At 41.1% G+C, this 22076-nt stretch overlaps 1 protein-coding gene across 1 annotated transcript in view; it reads right to left on the reverse strand.

Annotated features, from left to right (window-relative positions):
• The window catches only part of VWA3B (von Willebrand factor A domain containing 3B), a 153273-nt gene that overhangs the window by 76962 nt on the left and 54235 nt on the right, over window positions 1-22076 (reverse strand). The window contains exon 7 of the mRNA XM_049649831.1: window positions 9858-9983. Within this exon, the coding sequence (XP_049505788.1) occupies window positions 9858-9983 (126 nt within the window). The remainder of the gene's footprint in view (window positions 1-9857; window positions 9984-22076) is intronic.

Below are 22076 nucleotides of genomic sequence, written 5' to 3' on the forward strand. Positions count from 1 at the left end.
AGGTATGCATGTATTCCTACAATCTTCCCTCTTTCATTGCATCCCAAAGACTTTGGATCACTGTGTTTTCATTTCCATTTGTCTCCGTTTATTTTTTTATTTCACCTTTGATTTCTTGGTTCACCCATTCATTGTTTAGTAGCATGTTGTTTAGCCTCCATGTATTTGTGTTTTTTGCAGATTTATCTCTTGAGATTGATTTCTAGTTTCATACCATTGTGGTTGGAAAAGATACATGATATGATTTCAATATTTTTGAATTTAATAATCGTTTTGTGGCCTAACATGTAATCTAATCTGGAGAATGTTGTGAACATATGTTCTCAGTTCCCTTGAGCATATACCTAGGACTGGAATTGCTGGGGTGTATGCTAACTCTATGTTTAACATTTGAAGAAATGCCAGACTTTTCAAAGTGGGTGTACCATTTTACATTCCCACCAGCAATGTATAAGGGTTCCATTTTCTCCATATCTTGCCAACTTGCTATTATCTTTCTCTTTTATTATAGCTATCCTTGTGGGTGTGAAGTGTTATCTTACTGCGGTTTTTGTTTACATTTCTCTCATATTTTCATGTGCTTCCTGGTCATTTGTATATCTTCTCTGGGGATATGTCTATTCAAATCCTTCGTCTATCTTTCATCTGGGTTATTGGTCTTTTTTCTTGTTGAATTGGAATAGTTCTTTATGTCTCCTGAATACTAGGTCCTTATCAGATAAATGATTTGCAAATATTTTCTTCCATTCTGTGGATTGTCTTTTCATATTTTTCCAGTCTTATTGAGAAATAATTAACATACATCACTGTGTAAGTTTAAGGAATACAGCATAATGGTTTGATTTACATATATTGTGGAATGATTACCATAATAGCTTCAATTAATACAACTAATAGCTTCTCATATAAATACAATAAAAAGAAAGATAAAAAAGGAAAAAAAGGAAAAATCTTTCTTCTTGTGATCAGAACTCTCATGATTTACTGTCTTAACAACTTTTCTTTTCTTGTTTATTTATTTTTGAGAGAGGGAAGGGGCAGAGTGAGAAGGAAGCAGAGGATCTGAAGCAGGCTCTGTGCTGACAGCATAGAGTTCAACGTGGGGGGCTCAAACTCACAAACTGTGAGATCACGACCTGAGCCAAAGTCAGATGTTTAACTGACTGAGCCACCCAGGTGCCCCTTAACAACTTTTCTATACAGCATACAGCAGCATTAGCTGTAGTCATCATGTTGTACACTACATCCCTGCTACAGGAATACCTCATTTTATCACACTTTGCAAATACTGTGTTTTTTATAACTTGAAGGTATGTGGCTATCTTGCATCAAGCAAATCTATCAGTATCATTCTTCCAACAGCATTTGCTCATTTCATGTCTCTGTGTCACATTTTGGTAATTCTTGTAGTATTTTAAACTTTTTCATTATCGCTACAGTTGGTATGGTGATCTGTGATCAGTGAGTATGACTTACTGAAAGCTCAGATGATGATTAGCATTTTTTAGCAATAAAGTAATTTTTAAATAAGGTATGTACACTGTTAAGACATAATGTTATTGCACACCTAACAGACTACAGTATAAACATCATTTTTTTATGCCCTGGGAAACCAAATGATGTGTTTAACCCAATTTGTTGTGATATTCACTTTATTACAGTGGTCAGGAACCAAAGTGACAAGGTCTCCAAGGCATTCCTGTATTGATATATGCAGTTGTCTTTTAAATCAGATAGGAAGGAAAAAAAGAGTTATAATAAAAACTACATTTATACTTGTATGTTAACCCATATAGTTAGTTTTATTTGTGCTTTTTATTTCTTCATGTGGATTCAAGTTATTCTCTAATATCCTTTAATTTCATCTTGAAGGACTTCCTTTAATATTTTTCTCATAGGGCAAGTTTGCTAACAATGACACCTATTTTTGTTAATCTTGAATGTCTTACTTTCTCCTCCTTTTTTGATGGGTAGTTTTGCCAGATATACTATTCTTGGTTGACAGTCTTTTTTCTTTCACCACTTTATTTATTTAAAAAAATTTTTTTAATGTTTTTATTTATTTTTGAGGCAGAGAGAGACAGAGCGTGAGCAGGGGAGGGGAAGAGAGAGAGGGAGACACAGAATCTGAAGCAGGCTTCAGGCTCTGATCTGTCAGCACAGAGCCTGATGTGGGGCTTGAACTCACAGACCGTGAGATCATGACCTGAGCCGAAGTTGGACGCCCAACTGACTGAGCCACCCGGGCACCCCTCTTCACCACTTTAAATATTTCATCTCACTACCTCTGACCTTCATGGTGTCTGATGAGAAATCAGCTGTTCATTTTATTGAGGGCTGCTTGCATATAGGGAGTCATTTCTGTCTAGCTGCTTTCAAGATTCCTTTTCTGAGACTGGCACTTTCTGTTGTGGAAGGTTATTAACTATTTATTTAATTTCTTTAATAGACATAGGCCTACTCATATTGTCTGTTTCTTCTTGTGGAAGTTCTGACAGATCGTGTCTTTCATGAAATTGACCCATTTTATCAATTGATACATTCAAATTTGTAGGCACAGAATTTTCATAATATTCCTTTATTATCCTTTTAATACCTATGGGATCTCTAGTGATCTCATATTTCATTTTTTATATTAGTAATTTGTATTTTCTTTCTTTCTTGGTTAGCCTGGCTAGAGGCTTATTGATTTTATTGTCTTCTCAAAGAACCAGTATTTGATTTTGTTGATTTTCTCTATTGATTTCTCATTTTCAACTTCATTGATTTCTGCTCTAATTTTTATTATTATTTTCTTCTGGGTACTTTGGATTCAATTTGTCCCTCTTTTTCTAGTTTCCTAAGGTGGAAGCTTATAGATTTTAGATCTATCTTCTTTTCTAATTTATGCAGTCAATGTTATAAATTTCCCTCCAAGCACTGCTTTCTCTGCATCCTACAAATATTGGTAAGTTGAACTTTCATTTTCATTTACCATAGTCACTTTTTTTTTTTTAACATTTATTTATTTTTGAGACAGAGAGAGACAGAGCATGAACGGGGGAGGGGCAGAGAGAGAGGGAGACACAGAATCGGAAGCAGGCTCCAGGGTCTGAGCCATCAGCCCAGAGACGGACGCGGGGCTCGAACTCACGGACCGTGAGATCATGACCTGAGCTGAAGTCGGACGCTCAACCGACTGAGCCACCCAGGCGCCCCTACCATAGTCACTTTTTAATAACATGATTCTAGCTCTGACATTTCATCATACTTTGTATTACATTCCAATATCCTTCCTAAATTTAATGCATCACATCTACAGGATTCTAATGAACTAATTCTTTTCCCACATTTTGGGAGAAATTTTTCAGTAACAGCTTTAACTCTAACTTGTGGAGGCATTACATGATACTCTTACACAGAAATTTTTGTTTCTTTTTTTAATCTGGAAAAGACAGGGATTACTACCTATTAAAAAAATGCATGTTTGAGTTCAACAAAATCCTGGCCCTTTTAGCAGTATCACTTACTGCTTATAATCAGCCCTGTTAACATTGATTTGACTATAAAGAGCTTTAAAGGTATAAAAGCATACTAGAAAAAAATTCAGTTCTGGGAAGAAATATTATTTTCTCTTTTGCCTTGCTGGAAGTGTGAGCACTTTGACAAGTGTTAGATTTGCTTTTGGTTACATAAGAAACCAGCTGTGCTCTGCCCCAGATCTCATCCTGCCAGTTCTATTTGAACAAAAGGGAAATGTATTCTTGAGAAAGTAAATATGTACAAGGGCTCTGTAAATTAGCCTGTTTTGCTTCAGATCTCAAGTCATCATGTTGGTAAAACAGTCTTCATCTATTACATTGATTGTATATCACTGGTACAGAACAGAGAACTCACATTTGTTCTTCTCTGTGTATATCAGAATCCAAAGATCTTGGGATCAAAGATTCAGAAACATGGCATTCTCACTTGATGGGTCCATGTGTTTATACCAAGAATGTTTGCTCATCCATCCATTATCATATATCACTTCACTCACAGCTATCTGAATCCAGACTTATAGAGTCAATTGCCTCTCCTCCTTCTCTGTTTGGTCTCTCTAGAGGGCTTCAGTCTTAATAATCCAAACAAGCCTCACCATGTTTACCCCCAAACCTGGTTCTCCTCCAGCATGGTGTCCATCTAGGAGCTTAGCTTTGACACCTATAATTTCCTCACTCCCAAGTTCTTCCAAGTTCAATATATGAATTCTCCCTCAGATCTGCCAACTTATCATCTCTCACTTATACATCTTAACTCTTTTCCCTCATCCTCACTTGCCCTCTCTCTTCTCATCTGTTTCCCACCCAGTAGCCCAAGTGAATTTTTTTTCTAAATGCAAATCTTATTTTATCATTCCTTTGCTTAAAATCTTCCAGTGGCTTCCCCCTGGTATTAAATTAAGGACTGACATCTCATACAATGGCCTATAGACCCAGCATGATCTGATCCTTGCCTATCTTTCCAGACTCATTGAGGGTCAACTGCTAACTTGATCTCTACCCCACTCATCTTTCTAACTCAAAATCTGTGTATGTCACCATGACTTATGACAAGAAAGACAGCTGGCTGGTGGTTTAATACAATGTCAATAAAAACAAGCATCACCCCCCCCCCACCATGTGTTAAAAAAAAAAAAAAAAGTGCTCAAAACTCCTGTAGAGCTCCCGGTTGGGTTGGAATTGCCTACAAGGGATTCAATGAGCCTCTATCCTCTTCCATGTCTTTTGACATCAAGTTTGATATTTTGAACCAACCAAATATTGGGAGTCCAACCTTGGTATGATTATAAAACACAATTAGACTTATTATCTCCGGTGAGTCATAAAATGGCTGTGAAGGTTATTACAAATGAGGAGTTCCTGAAATGTTTTGAGCTGCAGCATCATCCAAAGAAGGGTAAAGTTTCCCTAACTGGGACAAATCCCTGAATGTTTTGTGAGAAAAGCCATCTTCTTGTTTGAGAGTCATACCTGGCACACGTGTGTGCGCGCACGCACACACACACACACACACACACACACACACAATGCTCAGATGCATTAACACCAACATTCTGAACAGCTCAGCACCTCATGAGTGATCCACATCATCCTCTTTTACTTTATTAACAGCTGTGTTAAGGTATAACTGACATAAGATAAACCATACAGATTTAAAGTGTACAAATGGATACATTTTGACATATGTATGGTAGTTTACGTCTATCATCTTGCCATTGGTTTTCTATTGGCCCTATCTATCCTTTGCTCTCTTTCTTTTTCTCCTGACAGATTTTAGATTGAGTATTTTTTAATTCCATTTTATCTCCTTTGTTGGCTTGTTTTTAAACAGTAGTTACTTTAGGTATATAGCAAACATCTTCAATGTATTGTGCCCTAACTTCAGCTGGTATTCATGCACAGTGTAAGAACCTTACAATAGCATACTTCCATTTCTCCCCTCCTGGATTTTTGTTTGTTTGTTTGTTTTGCAATGCATTGGTTTGTTGTTGTTGTTGTTGTTGTTTAATTGTAGTAAAATATACATAACATTTTATCATTTTAGCCATCTTCAGGAATGCAATTAAGTGGCATTAAATATTCACATTGTTGTGCAACCACTGCCACCATCCATACCCACAGCTTTTTCAATATCCCAAACAGAAACTCTATACCCATTAAATAATAACTCTCCATTCCCCATTCCCCTCAACCCTTGGTAATCACTCTATAAATCTGACTATTCTAGGCACATCATATAGGTGGACTCATATCATATTTGTCATTTTGTTTCTGCTTTAGCCTATATCAGAATTTCCTTTCTTTTAAAGGCTGAATAATATTCCACTGTATGTACATAGCACTGTTTATTTATCCAGTCATCTGTTGGTGGACATTTGGGTTTTTCATCTTTAGAACTTAATGAATAATGCTGCTATTCCCCTCCTGCCTTTTATGCCATTGTTGTCATACATTTTACTTATACATATGCGACAGGCCTCACTGATATTATTTCTGTTTAAACAGTGAATTGTCTTTTGGACATTTAAATAGAAAAATATCATATATTTACCCAGGCAGTTATTTCCTGTGTTCTTTATTCCTTTGTGTAGCTCCATTATTTTCATTCATTTTTCCATTTTAAAGTATCATAATCCTCCTGCTTGAAGGATTCCCTCTAACATTTCCTGAAGTGCAGATCACTGCTAATACTTCTTTCATTTTCACATGTCTAAGAACATCTGTATTTGCTTTTTGTTTTTTTGAAAGTTATTGTCACAAAGTATAGAATTCTGGATTCAAAATTTAAAGTACTGAAAGGAAAAAAAGACGTTGCTCTACTCTTTTCACTTGCAAAAAGAATTCTGCTGTCATGGTTATCTTTGTTCCTTTGTAAGTAATGTTTCTTCTTTTTCCTCTAGTTGCTTTTAAGATTTCCTCTGTCTTACTGGTTTTGAGCAAATTGATTATGATGTCTTTTGGCATACTTTCTCTCATTTTCCTGTACTTGACATCCATTGAACTTCTTGGATCTTGGTGTTATAGTTTTCATCAAACTTGGGAAATTTTTAATCTTTATTTTTTCCAATATTTTTCTGTTCCCTTTTCTCTTCTCTCCTTGGAAATTCTATCTACGTGTTCCCTGAGATACAGGGAATATCCAAGGTGAGCTCTGTTAGAAAGAAAAGACTGGTCTCCTGTGTGAGCTCCAAGACTATTCTAGAATTCCTCCCACTGGATCTTTCCCAGCCTCAGGTGATTTCTCCACATGAAAGAATTCATCCACAAATTCTCAAGGGGGGCTCTGCAGATTTCCAGAGTTCTCTCTCTGTACCTCTCTCCTCTCTGGTAATTTGTCTTATGAAATCTAGATTTCTTGGTCTTCCTGGACTTTTAGCTCTGTCTCCCAGACTCAGAAGTTTGCTGTGCTCCACCCAGGATCCTTCTCCCTACACAATGGCCCTGAAACTTTCTCAAAGCATTAAGCTGGGATAACAGCAGAGTTCACCTTGGATGTTCCCTGTATCTCAGGGGTCACTGGCCTTCATTGCTTGGTGCCCAGTATCTCTAAAAACCATTACTTCATATATTTTTGTCAGGTTTTCCATACCAGAGATTTCTCATGTCCTACTCTTGGTAAGTAAAAGAGGTCAAAATTACCAGTGACCAGAGTGTCTGACCTCACCATTTTCTTATCCAAAGCCTCAAGCTTATGAACCATCCCTGCCAGATATTGCCCTCCTGCCCTATGGTTGTAGGTTCCAGCTGGTTCCTGGACCAGTACATCCAGCCCAGGGAGCATGTGGGGGCTGCTAAGCCCAGGAAGGTAGATTTTGTTTAATTCACATGAAGGTTTCACATGCAACGGTAGTCCATCTGGCCTCCTCCATCCTAACGTTTCCCCCTCCAGATGGCTATGCTAACTCCTTCGGCCTTGCAGGCTCTGGGCAGCCAAACTTAGGGATTGGCTGTGCCTTCACATGAAGCACACCCTCCTTTGCCTCAATAACACTGTGTTGTGGGTAGCAACAGGAACAGATCAGACACTCCACATGTAGTCTCTGGGGCCAAAGCAAAGTTAGAAAAGCTCCAGTGGGTATCCAACAGTGGCCAAATTTTGCTTTTTAACTAGAAATGGGACACCTGAAGCATCTTTGAAAATGTATGCTTGGAGTAATTTTAGTTTTCAGTTTTGTGTGTGTGTGTGTGTGTGTGTGTGTGTGTGTGTGTGTTCGACTGAAATAAAGGGATGAAAATCTATCCTTTATCAATTACTAAGGCCACTATCTCTTTTGTTTCCTTCAGGAATAATACCTAAAAATCTTCTGTTAATCCTCAAGACTAACTACCCCAAGCTTAAATACTCCCTACATTAGTCTGTGCTACCACAACAAAATACCATAGTCTGGGTGGCTTAAACAACATAAATTCATTTTCTCACAGTTCTGGAGCCTGAAAGTCAAAGATCAAGGTGCCCTCAGGATTGGTTTATGATGAAGCATCTCTTTCTGGCTTGTAGATGGCCATCTTCCTACTGTGCTTTTCCTCTGTGCATGCATGGAAAGAGAGAAGTCTCTGGCATCTCCTCCTCTTCTTAGGACATCAGTCAGACTAGATTTGGGTCCTACCCTCATGATCTCATTTAAACTTAATTACCCCTCTTAAAGACCCTATCTCCTTATACAGCTACACTGGGGGTTAGGGTTTCAACACACAAACTTTGGGGGAAACAATTCAGTCCACTGTACTCCCCCAAACCCTGAACAGAGAATCTTTGCCTGGCGTGGATGTTGACTTTAGCTCAGGTCCCCCTGCTTCATTTTCATTCTCTTGGGATGACAGAGGACTCTTTGGGTTGATAGTGAGTATGCTGTCACTACAAATGAGCAGCCCCTCTGGATAAGCTTGGGGACCTGGAGAGCTGGCCCTGGCAAAACATTGCAGCTGTGCTGCCCCAGACCCATAGCTGGACACCCAGTCACAGTAAAAAGTCACTGTCACCTGGAATTTATCAGGTTACACAAGGTATGCTCTCCCATGCCTTTAACCTCTTCCTCCCTCTACACGTATCGCTTCCCCACTTTTCTTCAACTGAATCCCTGCCCAGCTGCTCTGGCCTCCTTGCCCTTCTTCCACATTGACACCTCTGTAATATAGGCAGGGTACCAGGAGGCAATACAGCCTGGCAAGGGTTCCCAAACTTTGCTGTGGTGATTAGGATCACCTGGGAAGCTTTCAAACCCCCCCCCCGCCTCAATGTCCAGATCACATACTTTATGGATTCAGTCAGAATGTACAGGGTGAAAGCCAGACATCAGTACGTTCCTGAGGAACTGGGTTTTGAATCCTAGTTTTACTGCTTCTAGCTGTGTAACCTTGGGCTAAATGGAGAAAATAGTAGCACCTATCTTATAAGATTGTAGGTAGGGTTAAATGAGTTAATACTGTGAAGACCCTAGAACAGTGCTTGCCACGTAAGGTATGTGTTGTAAGTGTTAACTACCATTGTTACCAAAAGTGTCTAAATGAAACCAGTTCCCTACAGAGGAAAATCCTTTACTAACTTAAGAGAATCAGTACACAAAGTCCCCAACTGTGAAAGGGAAAAGAGTGAGCTAACATTTACCAAATACCTGCTTGGTGCAAAGCATCCATTACTTTACCTAATCTTTACAATAATCCTTCAAGACCAATATTATAATTATTTAACAGAAGAATAAACTAAAGCTTAAATAGATTAATTTGGGTTAATTCCAAATGATGGAGTTGGGATTTTCCACCAGGACTTTCTTACTCCAAACTCAGGTTCCTCTGAATCCTCTTCTCAACTAAGCCACCACCTTCGGACTTTTGTGTTCGTCTCTGCATCACCCAATTTTAGCAACAATCCTGTTAAGTCAGTTCAGCCAGAATTCCCCACCCTTCACATATGATCAAATTCCTCATAGCCTACCACACCCAGGTGGTAGCTGGTCACCCTGGCCTGCCTTCAAGAAGAATCCTGTCAGGTAGGTTTGGCCAGAATTCCCCTTTACCCCTGATGTCTCCTCTTAGTAATTTTCCATCCATTAACCACCACTGCCCCCTCAACCCCTGTTCCTTGGCTACAAATCCCCACTTGTCCATGTTGTATTCATCACTAAGCCCAGCTCTATACTGGTAACTGCAAGTTACCACTTTCCTGTCCAGCTGGTGTTTTTTTTGACAATCTCACTAACACACGCACATTCACATACGCTCACATACACATACACACAAACCACAGCACAACTCTGGAAGCAATCCTCAGGAAACAGTCCTTCATCCCCAACTAGTAACAGTTATGACTCTTACACTATAAACATAAACAGCACCCACCACTGTCTAGTGTGGCCACGTCAGACTTGGGTGGCTCAGCAACCAGCCTCTGGATCTGAGTCAGAATGCTGCATGCTTCCTCCATCTCCTTCCAGATGAGAAACACGTCCTCTCTGACCCCAGCTCCTGGGAAGGGAAACACAGAGTGAGTGAGTGGCTATGGCAGGCCCAAGAACCCTCTAGTAGTCCTAGAGGCCTGGCATACCCCAGTCAAGTATCTAGAACATTTCTGAACATCAAATTCCACCGTCTCCCCTAGTGTGAGAATCAGAACTGAAATCCCTAAGGAAGTGCTGTCAGCTAAGGAAACATAAATGCAGACTTTGGGATGCAGTAAATCTTTGTAAATATCTGTACCAGCCAGAATATTTTAAGATGAATTACTGATAATACTCAAATAAGGTAAAGAATAAAAACATTCTTTAGGCCAAGGTGAGGAAGGGAAATTCAATGGTTTAGGAAAGTAATACTTCCTAACCTTTCTTGATTAAGCTGAGATTTCCTGCTTCTTTGAAAACTACCTTCACAGTCTTTATTTTCCCCTAATGTAAGAGTGATTCTTTGACCTCCTTTTCTGAATCTCTGCTGTCTCAATTAAGGGTTAGGTTTGGCCATATGACATATTTTTTCAAAATGATTTGGCTTCTAAATATAGATACTAATATCATTCTCACAATCAATTAATCAATAAAAGTTTATCCCGTAGGTAACAGGTCCAAAGCTGGGATAGAGGCTCTGCCTTCACCAAGATCTAGGCCCTCACAGATTAGTCATTTCCATACATTAGGTAGGGTGTAGGAGTGGGAGGGAAATGGATATGACCACAGAAGTGCAATATAAGGGATCTGACATCATCAGATCTGTGGTGGTATCTTGACAACATCAATATCAATGTGATGGTTGTGGTAATGTCCTATAGTTTTGCAAGGTGTTACCATAAGTGGAAACTGGATAGAGAGGACCTGGCTATCTCTATTATTTCTTACAACTGTGTATAAACCTATGATAATCTCCACACACCTCCTGACTAGAGCCTGCTATGCACACAAGGCCAGTAGTGACTCCAAGAGGCCATGAGAGAACCACCCATTTTCCATGACATCCACGGGCCCAGCCACTGCCTTGGTACTACCCAAGCCATTGCAGGATTACCAGGGAGTTGCTGTTCTGGGGTTGTTCCTAATTCGGCTGTACAGACAACTATTTAACAGCTATGTTTTCTAGTTTTAAAAATTCCACTCCAGGGGCGCCTGGGTGGCGCAGTCGGTTAAGCGTCCGACTTCAGCCAGGTCACGATCTCGCGGTCCGTGAGTTCGAGCCCCGCGTCAGGCTCTGGGCTGATGGCTCGGAGCCTGGAGCCTGTTTCCGATTCTGTGTCTCCCTCTCTCTCTGCCCCTCCCCCGTTCATGCTCTGTCTCTCTCTGTCCCAAAAATAAATAAAAAACGTTTAAAAAAAATAAATAAATAAATAAATAAAAATTCCACTCCAATAAAAACCTTAAAAACAACAACAACCAACTCAATTTCAGATAGTATACAGTCAGCTCAGAGAACACTGACTCTGTTATCATTAAAGTAAGCTACATCCAAATTCTCTAATGATAAATACCTCTGAGGGTACCTGCGTTGTGCTCAGTATTGTACTCAGGCATTTCTAAACATTGTCTCTTTCTCTTTACCCCAACTCTGCAGGCAAATTCTATTCTTGTCCTCCTTCTACAGTATATATAAACTGAGACAGAATGAACTGTCCAAGGTCACACTGTCAACAAGCGGCAGAGCAGGGAAGGAGTCAAACCCAAGTTGGTGTGACTATACCAATTCAGCCACCCTGAATAGTTGCCCTAGAAAAGGATTGGATGGTTATAGAGGGTCCCTGCAGCCCTCTCCCCGAGCTGCTATTAAGATTCCAAGTCTGTCTACCTAATAGTCCACAGACGCCTGAGATCCCATAACCACGGAGAATGAGAGACCACCATCAGGTCTAGGGGCTGCCCCCACCCAGGGTGAAAGGATGGACCTTAAGCTACCAGGATAGACCAGAGTCAATGTTTCTGACTTTTAAAATGTCGTCAGGAAGGGCAGGGCAGAAGTGAAGGGATACCAGGGATCTGGCCCTCCCGAAGTGAGAGAGTATTAAAAGCTATATTCATAAAGAAGCAAGTGACAAGCCCTGACAGAGATGGATAGCCACCATGCCTCTGCAGCCATCAACAGCCCAAGGAATGACACGTGATGTACACCCAGCTCCATGGTAGAACTCCAAAAATATCGTAAACTGCTGCCAAATGCAAACCTTAAGCCCATAGCACTTTCTGACTGTTGTAAAAGCAAAACTGGCTTCCGGTTGCTTGCTGCAGCACAGAGGGGTTAAACAGCAGAATCCTCCAAGAAGTTCAAATGAGTCAAGGCTTTCCATTTTCCCCAGATTTGCCAATAATGTCTTAAGAGGTAGTGGATCACGGGTCAGCAACAAAGGAAAAATTCAAAGAAACGGAGGTGGCTCTTGATGATGCAGGAACAGGACATGTGTTTAAGGGGCAACAACTGACAGCATGCTCCCAGTGCAGGCAGTAACGAGATGATCACTACACGGGTTTAGTCATTATAATTAGGCAGTTACAGATTCCTATACTGGTGATCAGAAAACAAAATAAAACTGTCCATTTAACCAGATTTGCTTTGAAAACAAAACAAGAAAAGCTGCAGGGCAATACAAAGTAGACCTTAGAATGTAGAGGTTTTATTTCATTATTCCACAGGCAGTGAGGAAGGGCTGCCATTTTTATGAGGGTCACTTCTAAGGGATGTAGCTGGGACATCAGACAGCTGCAGCCAAGGGAGACAGCCCTCTTCTTAAAACAGAAGAGGGTGGAAGACAAGGCACAGGAAATCCCAGTATTCAGAGAGCTCTGTGAATTTGAGATGCCACAGAGGCGACAAAACCACGATGAAGCTGTACGGATTTTGATCATCAAGGTATAAGCTAGCCACGGTCTGCTGTGCACAGAAGCAGGATATGGTTTCTCATAGAGACATCCAGACGACCTACAAAATCTTCCAACCCAAGTGTCCCCTGTCGTGCACCAACCCCTGATATCTCCCATGTGTTGTGAGGTAGCAATTTGAAGGCTCACAAAATTCTGACACCAGCTGGGAGAGATGTCACATTAAGCTGCTGTTTTTCATTAGGACCTGGTATTGATTTCTCAGACTGGCTGGTTTAACAAATGAAATGAGACCCAGATTAGATATGTTTTGATATGTCAGGGGAACACCACCTCCCTGTCAAATCTTCCATGTCTCACCTACAGAAGTCCAATTCCTTAATTATTCATTTGGCAAATATTTGTCAAGCACTTATCTAATGTGGTGGATGAGCACTGCCAGTGCTGAGGGCCCTGCTCCCTGCATTGCAATCAGGTCCAGGGTTCAAGGCCCCCATAACACTCCCTCTAACACTCTGCCACCTGGTCAGGGCACTGTCCTCCAGCCCCCCAGGGCCCCCGGATGCCACTATCTTCACCACCAGGAAACTCACAGCCCTCCACTCCACCCACCCCACCCTTCATTCAGGGCACCGTTCAGCCTCCACCATCAAGCTTGGTCCATCCATCCCAGCAAACAGTGATCTGCCTCCTGCTCCTTCTCAACCCTGTGGAAGGAATCAGCCACACCACTGTTCTCACTCCTTTTGCTGCCAGGGCACACTCTCAGCACCACCACCACCAATACCAACCCCATTAGATAGGCTGACAGTATATGCAATTCCTGGCCACCTGTCCCCCCAACCTCCAAATCCAAAGAGCACAAAGAAGCATCAGCCAGTGATGGTGAACTAGAATATGCATAGCCTTGAATAGTCTAATTTAAGTCAATCCTTCACAAACATGATGCCTTATTTTTGGTACACAGCTGCTTATAACACAGCTCACCACCCAGCAGCATGTCCCCCGTCATCCTGCTACCCAGACGTGTGGTCTACAGCTCTCCTATGGTGTTAGCACACAGGCTTGGATTACTGTTTATGCTTGTGCAGGCTGACTTTGCTCACTAGATTATAAACATCTTGAGCATCGGGACAATATCTTTTCTTTCATTGTATCCTCCATAGCACTTAGCACAGAAGCTAGTGTTTTCAGCAAGAATTCTTATCCTTCTTTGTTTTTATTTTCCTTATTAAAAAGAAACAATGACTGAGCACCTAATATGGTCTTTCCTCGGGGAATTGCCCTGCCTCATGACTGAGAGGCCCAATATTGAAGAAACTCTCGAGAGTGGTATGTAACAGACTCATATCCTTAGAGCATACAGCTATGCTCTAGGTATTCTAGACATTAGCAATGACTTGCCCTCAAGCAGTAAGTCCCTTCCTTTCAGATGCTCCTGCCACAGCTACACAAGGCTCCCCCCATTATCTGAAATACTAGCAATCCAAGGGCAGGAGAGGAAAGGTGATTCCAAAAGCAGCCAGGGATGGCACTGGCCCCAGGACAGTTTAATGTAGGGAGAGGGCAATCCAGAAAGTAAAACCACCCTCAGCAACCTTGAATCCCAGACCACCCCCTAGTCCCAGTGCAGGCTCACCTGTCTGTGGCTCTTCTCCACTGCCCAGGACTCCTGGGTGAAGAACTGACCCAGATGAAAGGAGATTGCTGTGTGCCTGAGCCCTAAACTTCTATTTAGCTGTGAGGATCTGAAAGAGCTGAACAGAACTATCAAAAGGCAGTATTTTCAGAAAAAGCAGCACATGCTTCTATTTACAGAAGGCAATACAACATTTTTTTAAATATAATAAACCAAGAGGTGACTAAAATGTCCAGAAAAATAAAATTATAATATGGGATAATATAGGTGTGATGAAAGGGGGCAATTACATCCATAAAGATATTGCAAGTGGTGAAATCAGTAGTGTCTGTTGCAATGGAAAATCCCCAGTTATTCCTGTTAAATTATATATTAAGATGTTTTGGTGTTGAGAAGTCATTGAACACCTTGTGGCTTGATCCGGCCCCATCCCCCCAACCACTGAGGTGCGTGTGCAGCTGTACTCAGTCGCCCTATGGAAATTAGCCACTAATTAATTTAAAGAAAATAGAGGCATTTCACCATCTGGATAAACATCTAGCATTTCCCTGGAGCAATGAATGTATATGCTTCACAAGGGCCATGATGTCTTAAAAGTAATTTCAAATACCAAGTATGGGCAACTTTTAATAAGTGGGTGTGATACTATCTCCTGGGGCCTCTCTCTTCTAAGTGGAACACCGCAAAATGCAAATGTGTTGCAGTCTAATCGTCCAATATTCACATAGCAAACCTGAATATAAGCCATCACTATTCACCGCAGGGTAAAGAACAAGTGCTCCACCAAACTCAGCAAGAAGCATGACCCCAGGCTCTGGGTGCTACCCGGCAAGCAGGTGATGAAGACACGGGCACAGGGAAAGAGAAGCAATATCCAAAGAAAAAATGCCCACAAATAAAGTTTAGCTGAGTAAATCTATTCTTTTTAGAACAGGCAATACCCTCTAAAAGGCACCAAATCAAAAGGTGTTTTAATGAAATGGTCAATTCAGGGGAACTTTATGGGTTTCCTTCAGAGAAAATTTGTTAAAATTGTTGTTTTTCAGCTTTTCCATCACAAAAAGACCTGGCCTTCTTTTGGTTCTAAGGGCCCCACAGTGCACAAAATGAACACAAGATGGTCACAGAGCTGCTCCCTGATATCTGTCAACCAACTCTGAATCAACAGAGAAACAGTAAGGCTAGGGCTTGTCTTGGGGATCAACCCCACACTAGCATCTACTCAGCCTCCTGTCCTCAACAAAAGCCCATTTTTGTGAAAATTGATCACGTGGGTTACTGAGGACTGGGTCTCATTCACAAGTTTTGGCGCATTAATGATTTTCTTTAAACTCATAAGACACTGACCTAAGACCCAGGAAGACAATTATTTTAAAATATCCTCTTCTCAATAGGACATCCTCTTAGAGCAATCATCATTCACTCATTTATTCAACAAAACTCAATCAATATCTATTATATTTGGGCACTGGAAATACAGGATGAACAGAAACAGTCCAAGCTTTTAAGAGACTCTCACTCCAGTGTGATCTTCCCAAAGTGTGGTCCTCAGAACCCGTGTCAGAACCCCCCCATCTGCTTTTTCAAAGTGCAAACTCCTAGGCCACACCCCAGACTCATTCTCCAGGAAACTGTACTCTTAAAAGCATCCCAATCAAAACAACCATGAGATACCACCTTACACCTGTCAGAATGGCTAACATTAACAACTCAGGTAACAACAGATGTTGGCAAGGATGTGGAGAAAGAGGATCTCTTTTGCACTGTTGGTGGGAATGCAAGCTGGTGCAGCCACTCTGGAAAACTGGATGGAGGTTCCTCAAAAAACTAAAAATAGAATACCCTATGACCCAGAAGTTGCACTACTAGGTATTTATCCACGGGATACAGGTGTGCTGTTTTGAAGGGACACATGCACCCCCATATTTATAGCAGTACTATCAACAATAGCCAAAGTATGGAAAGAGCTCAAATGTCCATTGGTGGATGAATGGATAAAGAAGATGTGGTATATATATATATAATGGAGTATTACTTGGCAATCAAAAAGAATGAAATCTTGCCATTTGCAACTATGTGGATGGAACTGGAGGGTATTATGCTAAGTGAAATTAGTCAGTCAGAGGAAGACAAAAACCATATGACTTCACTCATATGAGGACTTTAAGAGACAAAACAGATGAACATAAGGGAAGGGAAACAAAAATAATATAAAAACAGGGAGGGGGACAAAATAGAAGAGACTTATAAATATGGAGAACAAACTGAGGGTTACGGGAGGGGTTGTGGGAGGAGGGATGGGATGAATGGGTAAGGGGCATTAAGGAATCTACTCCTGAAATCATTGTTGCACTATATGCTAACTGATTTGAATGTAAATTTAAAAAAATAAAAAATAAAATTAAAAAACAAAAAAGCATCCCAGTGATTCTTTTGCAACAAAACCTTGCAAAGCTTTAGTCTGATAGGCAAGGCAGGCATGTAAACAAGTTATTTCTATACAAAATAGTCTTGGAGAAAAAAAGTTGAGTGATTTCCGGAACAATATTCTAATACCCTGATGCCTCAATTTCTGCCCTAAAGAAGTGCTCCTCAAAGGAATCAGAGTTCTTTTTCTCTTTCAAAGTACTGGAGAGTCCCTGACATACCATCTTCTCTATATACCTATCCCAGGCCATGAACCTCACTGATATGGTTCAAAACATTCCACTATTTCTAATAGCGTCATCTCTTTAAGATTACATGTCTTTTATAAAGCCTGCTTCCTGCTGATGCATAAAGGAGGAGAAAGTGGGAAAAACTAAAATTTACTATGTGCCTACTATGTGCCAGCCCTTGTGTTGGGCACTTAAACCTATTGCCTTATTTACTCTCACAATGATCCTATAAGTAGGGATCATTACCCCCATTTCACAGATGAGCCAACGGTGGCTCAGAGAAATTAAGAAACTTACCCAAGGCCACACAACTAATAAGTAGTGCAGTCAGGATTCTATTCAGGTCTGTCTCCAAAGTTCCCCATTCTCTTTCCACACTAGAATATCGTCCTTGTGTATCTTCGTAAACACTAGATCTAAAAGCAAATCTCATCTGTGATGTACTGGTTGTTTTTAGTTTCCTTCAAGGGGCTTATAGACTCATCTCTTCCTGGGATGGAACACACCCAGTCTGTAATTGTGATATGTAGGTGATGATGGTTGCTGAGCTACATCTCCAAGTCCAGGGCCTAATGCAACATTCTGATGAGCAACAGCACACACTTGGTGGCTTAGCTGTAATCTGCCTGCGCTGGGATTGGCAGTCACCCACAGGACAGCCTCATGGGGTTCTTAACTCCCAGAGCTCTCAAGTGTTAGACTTCTGTTATCTGCATGTTTGTCTCCCTTATCCAACTGTGATTTCTTTGAAGACATTTATCATTTCTATAACCAGCCCCCCTGGTACATCCCTGACAGCTGAAAGACACTTCCAAATAGACTGTTTCAGAGCATAAACTTGCTGAGGAGAGGGACTTCCTTTTTCATCATTGTATCCCCAGAGCTCAGCACAGTGCTTGACTTTCAAAAGCAAATGTGGAGAATCTCTCACCCTCAAATCAGGGTGAGTATATTCAAAGGTAATCAGAAATCAACACCAGCTCTTTTACCTAGTGATTCAATTTAATTTTTAAGAGATTCTTGAGGGATTTCTCTATGCCATATGTTTTGTTAGGTGATGCAAGATGTCTGGACCCACTCAATTATTTCAGTGGGATCCTAAAAGATTGATTATGTTGGTGACCAAAGAAATGCGCTAAGCCCACCACTGCCCAGTGAGAAAGGGCTGTGGTGAGCAATGGAGGCATCCTGGTGACAGGCTATACTACAGCCAGGAGCCAAGAATAACAAGGAACCCAGGATGTAAACCCACTGCGGGGGAAGGAATACAGGAGTTCCCTGCCCTGAAAGAGTCTTAGTCTCTGGTTAAGAAAACCAGACCTTCACACATACCAAGATGTAGGGAAGAAGTGGGTGGAGGTGGAGGTGGGAAATTCTGAAATCCTAAACTGGGATCCTGGAGTCATGGAGGGAAGGAGCAACTTATAACTCATCAAGCAGAATGGGGTGCCTGGATGTCTCAGTCAGTTAAGTGTCCAACTTTGGCTCAGGTCATGATCTTGCAGCTCACAAGTTCGAGCCCTGCGTCAGGCTCTGGGCTTCAGATTCTGTGTCTCCCTCTCTCTCCGCCCCTTCTCTGCTCATGCTCGCTCAGCCCCTCTCTCTCTCTCTCTCTCTCTCTCTCTGTCTGTCAAAAATAAATAAAAATATTTAAATCATCAAGCAGAGGCATAATTGATACTCTAAGAGTTTGGGGTTCCCTAAATAGGAACCTTGTCCTTTATTCCTTTGGAATCTCCTCCTCAGCCCTACTGAGCCTCTAAAAACAAAAAAAGGTGTTGAACAAATGCTTGTTAACTAACCAGAACAACTGTCTCACAGAAATTCAAGGCAAACCATTTATTGGGAGGAGCAGGACTTGGGAGATAATTAAAGTCTCTCAGCCTTGAAAGCTGTAATGTGGCAACAATTTTGGAAGTGCAGCTGCTCTAGCTCCATGGGTTGAATTAAACTGAGTTCTAGGAAGAAGAAAGAAGACCTCAGGGAGCCTCCTGCTGTCAGTGAGTTACAATCAGTGCTTCTAAATTAAATCAGAGATTAGAAACAAAGAGGCAATGCCAAACCCGAGTGATGGGCCAGTAAACTTTACATACCTAATTAAAGATCGGAAGTGCCTTCCAAGAATACAACTTGGTTATTTTTTCTCCGCAAGCCTAACAGCCTGAATATATCTTAAAGTAAATAAAAGTTTGGTTTCATGATATTTAGTTTTAATTCACGCATTTATCTCCACCACCACAACAAAAAAAGTGCAGTTTCCAAAGGCAGAATCAGACAAATTTTTACAGCTACACCATTTTTGGACTTCAGAATAAAACTGGCTGATCTGAGTAGCTTTTCTAACACCATTTTGCCAGGAGTACTAAACATAAAAATATTCTCAGAAAAACAGTGCCCTTTTCTATTACTGGATATCCCTTTTTACTAATTCATTGAGAAATCTTTCTCTTGGGGGCAGGAGCCAACATGGTGGTGAGCTCTATGAACGCTGTTTGTAGTTTCATTCAATTAGGGGTGGCCAGCGTGCAAATGCTGAGGGCCTGGGGCAGTAATGCTCAGTGGTAAGGATGATGATGGATCCACTAGGGATGCCTGACATGGATGCAGGTGTAAGTGAAAGGTCCTGGGCTGCCCAAACCTGACCTCCAAGAACCATGACAGGGTCCTGAGCCGGTAGCCCTTTTGGTTATAGATATGAAACCAGACTTAAGGTATAACTGTGCTCCAACTGTCTGCACTTTGCCTCCTCCTTCCTCTTCCTCCTCTACTTCCCCACCCTCCCTCTACCTCCCCCTCAGGTATAAAGTGTGATGCTCTGGCTTGAAGTAGGAACTCAGAGCTCTGATCATGGATGTCAGCCTGGGTGCTCATTCTACCATTGGACTGTCTTGAATTTCCAATTCTGAAGAGCCTGGTGGACCATCTAAAATAAATGCACTGTCTGCTTCACCAATCAGTCCAGATCCCATGATAGCTACATCAATGCCAAAATTGTTTTCTTTGTTCTGTTTTTTGTTTGTTTGGTTGGTTGGGTTTTTTTTGCCAGATGCCAGACCCTTAAGTGAAAATTTTTGCTCTAACATGATTTTACTACTCATATTTACTATTTCAGTTTAGTTAAATTTTTTGAGGATAAAATAAGAAGTGAGAACCAATATAGAAGATGAGGTTTGCTACAAACCCAAGAGATCATCAGAAGCCTTTTTCCCTCCTATAAGGGAGTCCCCAAACCACCAAAATAGACCCCTCACTCTAGGCCCACAAGACTTTCACAACCTAAGGAGTAGCCAGCTCCCCACATTATTAGGATTGTACCCCTTAAAGATACAGTCCCTGGAAAGCTCTAGCACCTAAAGTTCCATCCCCAAAGAGCAATAACCCAGACCCCATCCTGAACAACCTGTCCCTACATGAAAACTTCTGAGAGCTGAAAACTACCACATCCAATTTACAATTATTCTTGCACTATTCAAGCTCCTCCCTGAGCCCGGTCTGACAATAGAAAAGTAGGAGAAGGTCATGCCCAGCAAAGGCCTCAGTATAATCCTACCTTCTACTTATAGTGGAAGAATGGGTGCTCCTGAAGGAGCCCACCACTAGTATCAACCTTGGAAATGGACCTTCCTTCTATCGGGACATAGCTGAACAGTATTCATTTCCTGGATCTAAATTCCAATTCTCATCCAACATTATGAATGAAAATAAACTGGTTAGTATCATTCTTTTTGTTTCAGTATTTATTTTGAGAGAGAGAGAGAGAGAGAGCGAGCGCATGAGCATGCACATACATGCACACTCACACACTCACAACTAGGGGAGGGGCAGAGAAAGAGGGAGAGAGAGAATCCCAAGCAGGTTCTGCATTGTCAGCCCAGAGTTTAATGCAGGGCTCAATCTCATGAACCATGAGATCATGACCTGAGCTGAAATCAAGAGTCAGATGCTTAACCGACTGAGCCACCAAGGCACCCCAGTATCATGACTATTCTAAAAATATTCTTCATGACAGAGGCTTTTGTATCTTGTCAGATTGTATTACTTTCTTTAACCAATGTCTACAATAAAACCCCACCTGGAATCCCAAAAGGAAACATTAATTGAATGCTAATTTTGTAATAAACATTTCCAGGTGTGCTATATGCTTTAATTTTCCCAACAACCATATGTGGTAAATGTTGTTATTCCCATTTTTACAACTGTGGGAACATAGTTTAGAAAAGTTAGGTAACTTGCTAAGGTCACATAAGTAGGTAGTGGCAAAACTAGGGTTTGAAATCAGGTCTGATTATAAAGTTGATTCACTTTCCAGCAAACACTGTTTTCCAGAGCCAAAAAAGAATCACACAAGACCAAAAATTTTTGATAGCTTACATTACTGTTCAGCAAAAATACTTACCTCTCCATCCTACTAATGTTAGACTCCATCATGTGATTAGCTTTGGCCAATGAAATGTTAGTGGATGTGACATAAGCAGAGGCCTTCAATATGGCTGCATGGTTTGGCATGGCTCATGCTATTCACCACAATAAGAATATATTCTGGAAAGCACTAGTTAAAAAAGGGCAAGTCCATCTTAGATTAATCAAACTGAAGTTGACTTATAGACCTGTGATCAAGAAACAATGGCTGAAATCTTTCTAAATTTGGTGAAAACTATAAACCAACAGATCTAAGAAGCCCAACAAACCCCAAGTACAAGATACATGTCTGGAGGACTGGGAGGGAGATTCTGTGGCATGTTTTACACTTAAAAAGAAATGCTAAGCGGCTTCAGGAGGCAAAAAGAGAAATAAAGGAGCAGCCAGGAAGGATATGTCTTTTCTCAACCTACAGAGGGTCAGTAGCACTAAAAATCACACCTAATGGGGGCATGTGGGTGGCCCAGTTGGTTAGGCATCTGACTCTTGATCTCAGTTCAGGTCTTGATCTCAGAGTCTTAATCTCAGGGTCATGAGTTTAAGCCCTGCATTGGGA

Source organism: Panthera uncia (genome assembly GCF_023721935.1).
Source record: "Panthera uncia isolate 11264 chromosome A3 unlocalized genomic scaffold, Puncia_PCG_1.0 HiC_scaffold_11, whole genome shotgun sequence".
NCBI classification, from domain to species: domain Eukaryota; kingdom Metazoa; phylum Chordata; class Mammalia; order Carnivora; family Felidae; genus Panthera; species Panthera uncia.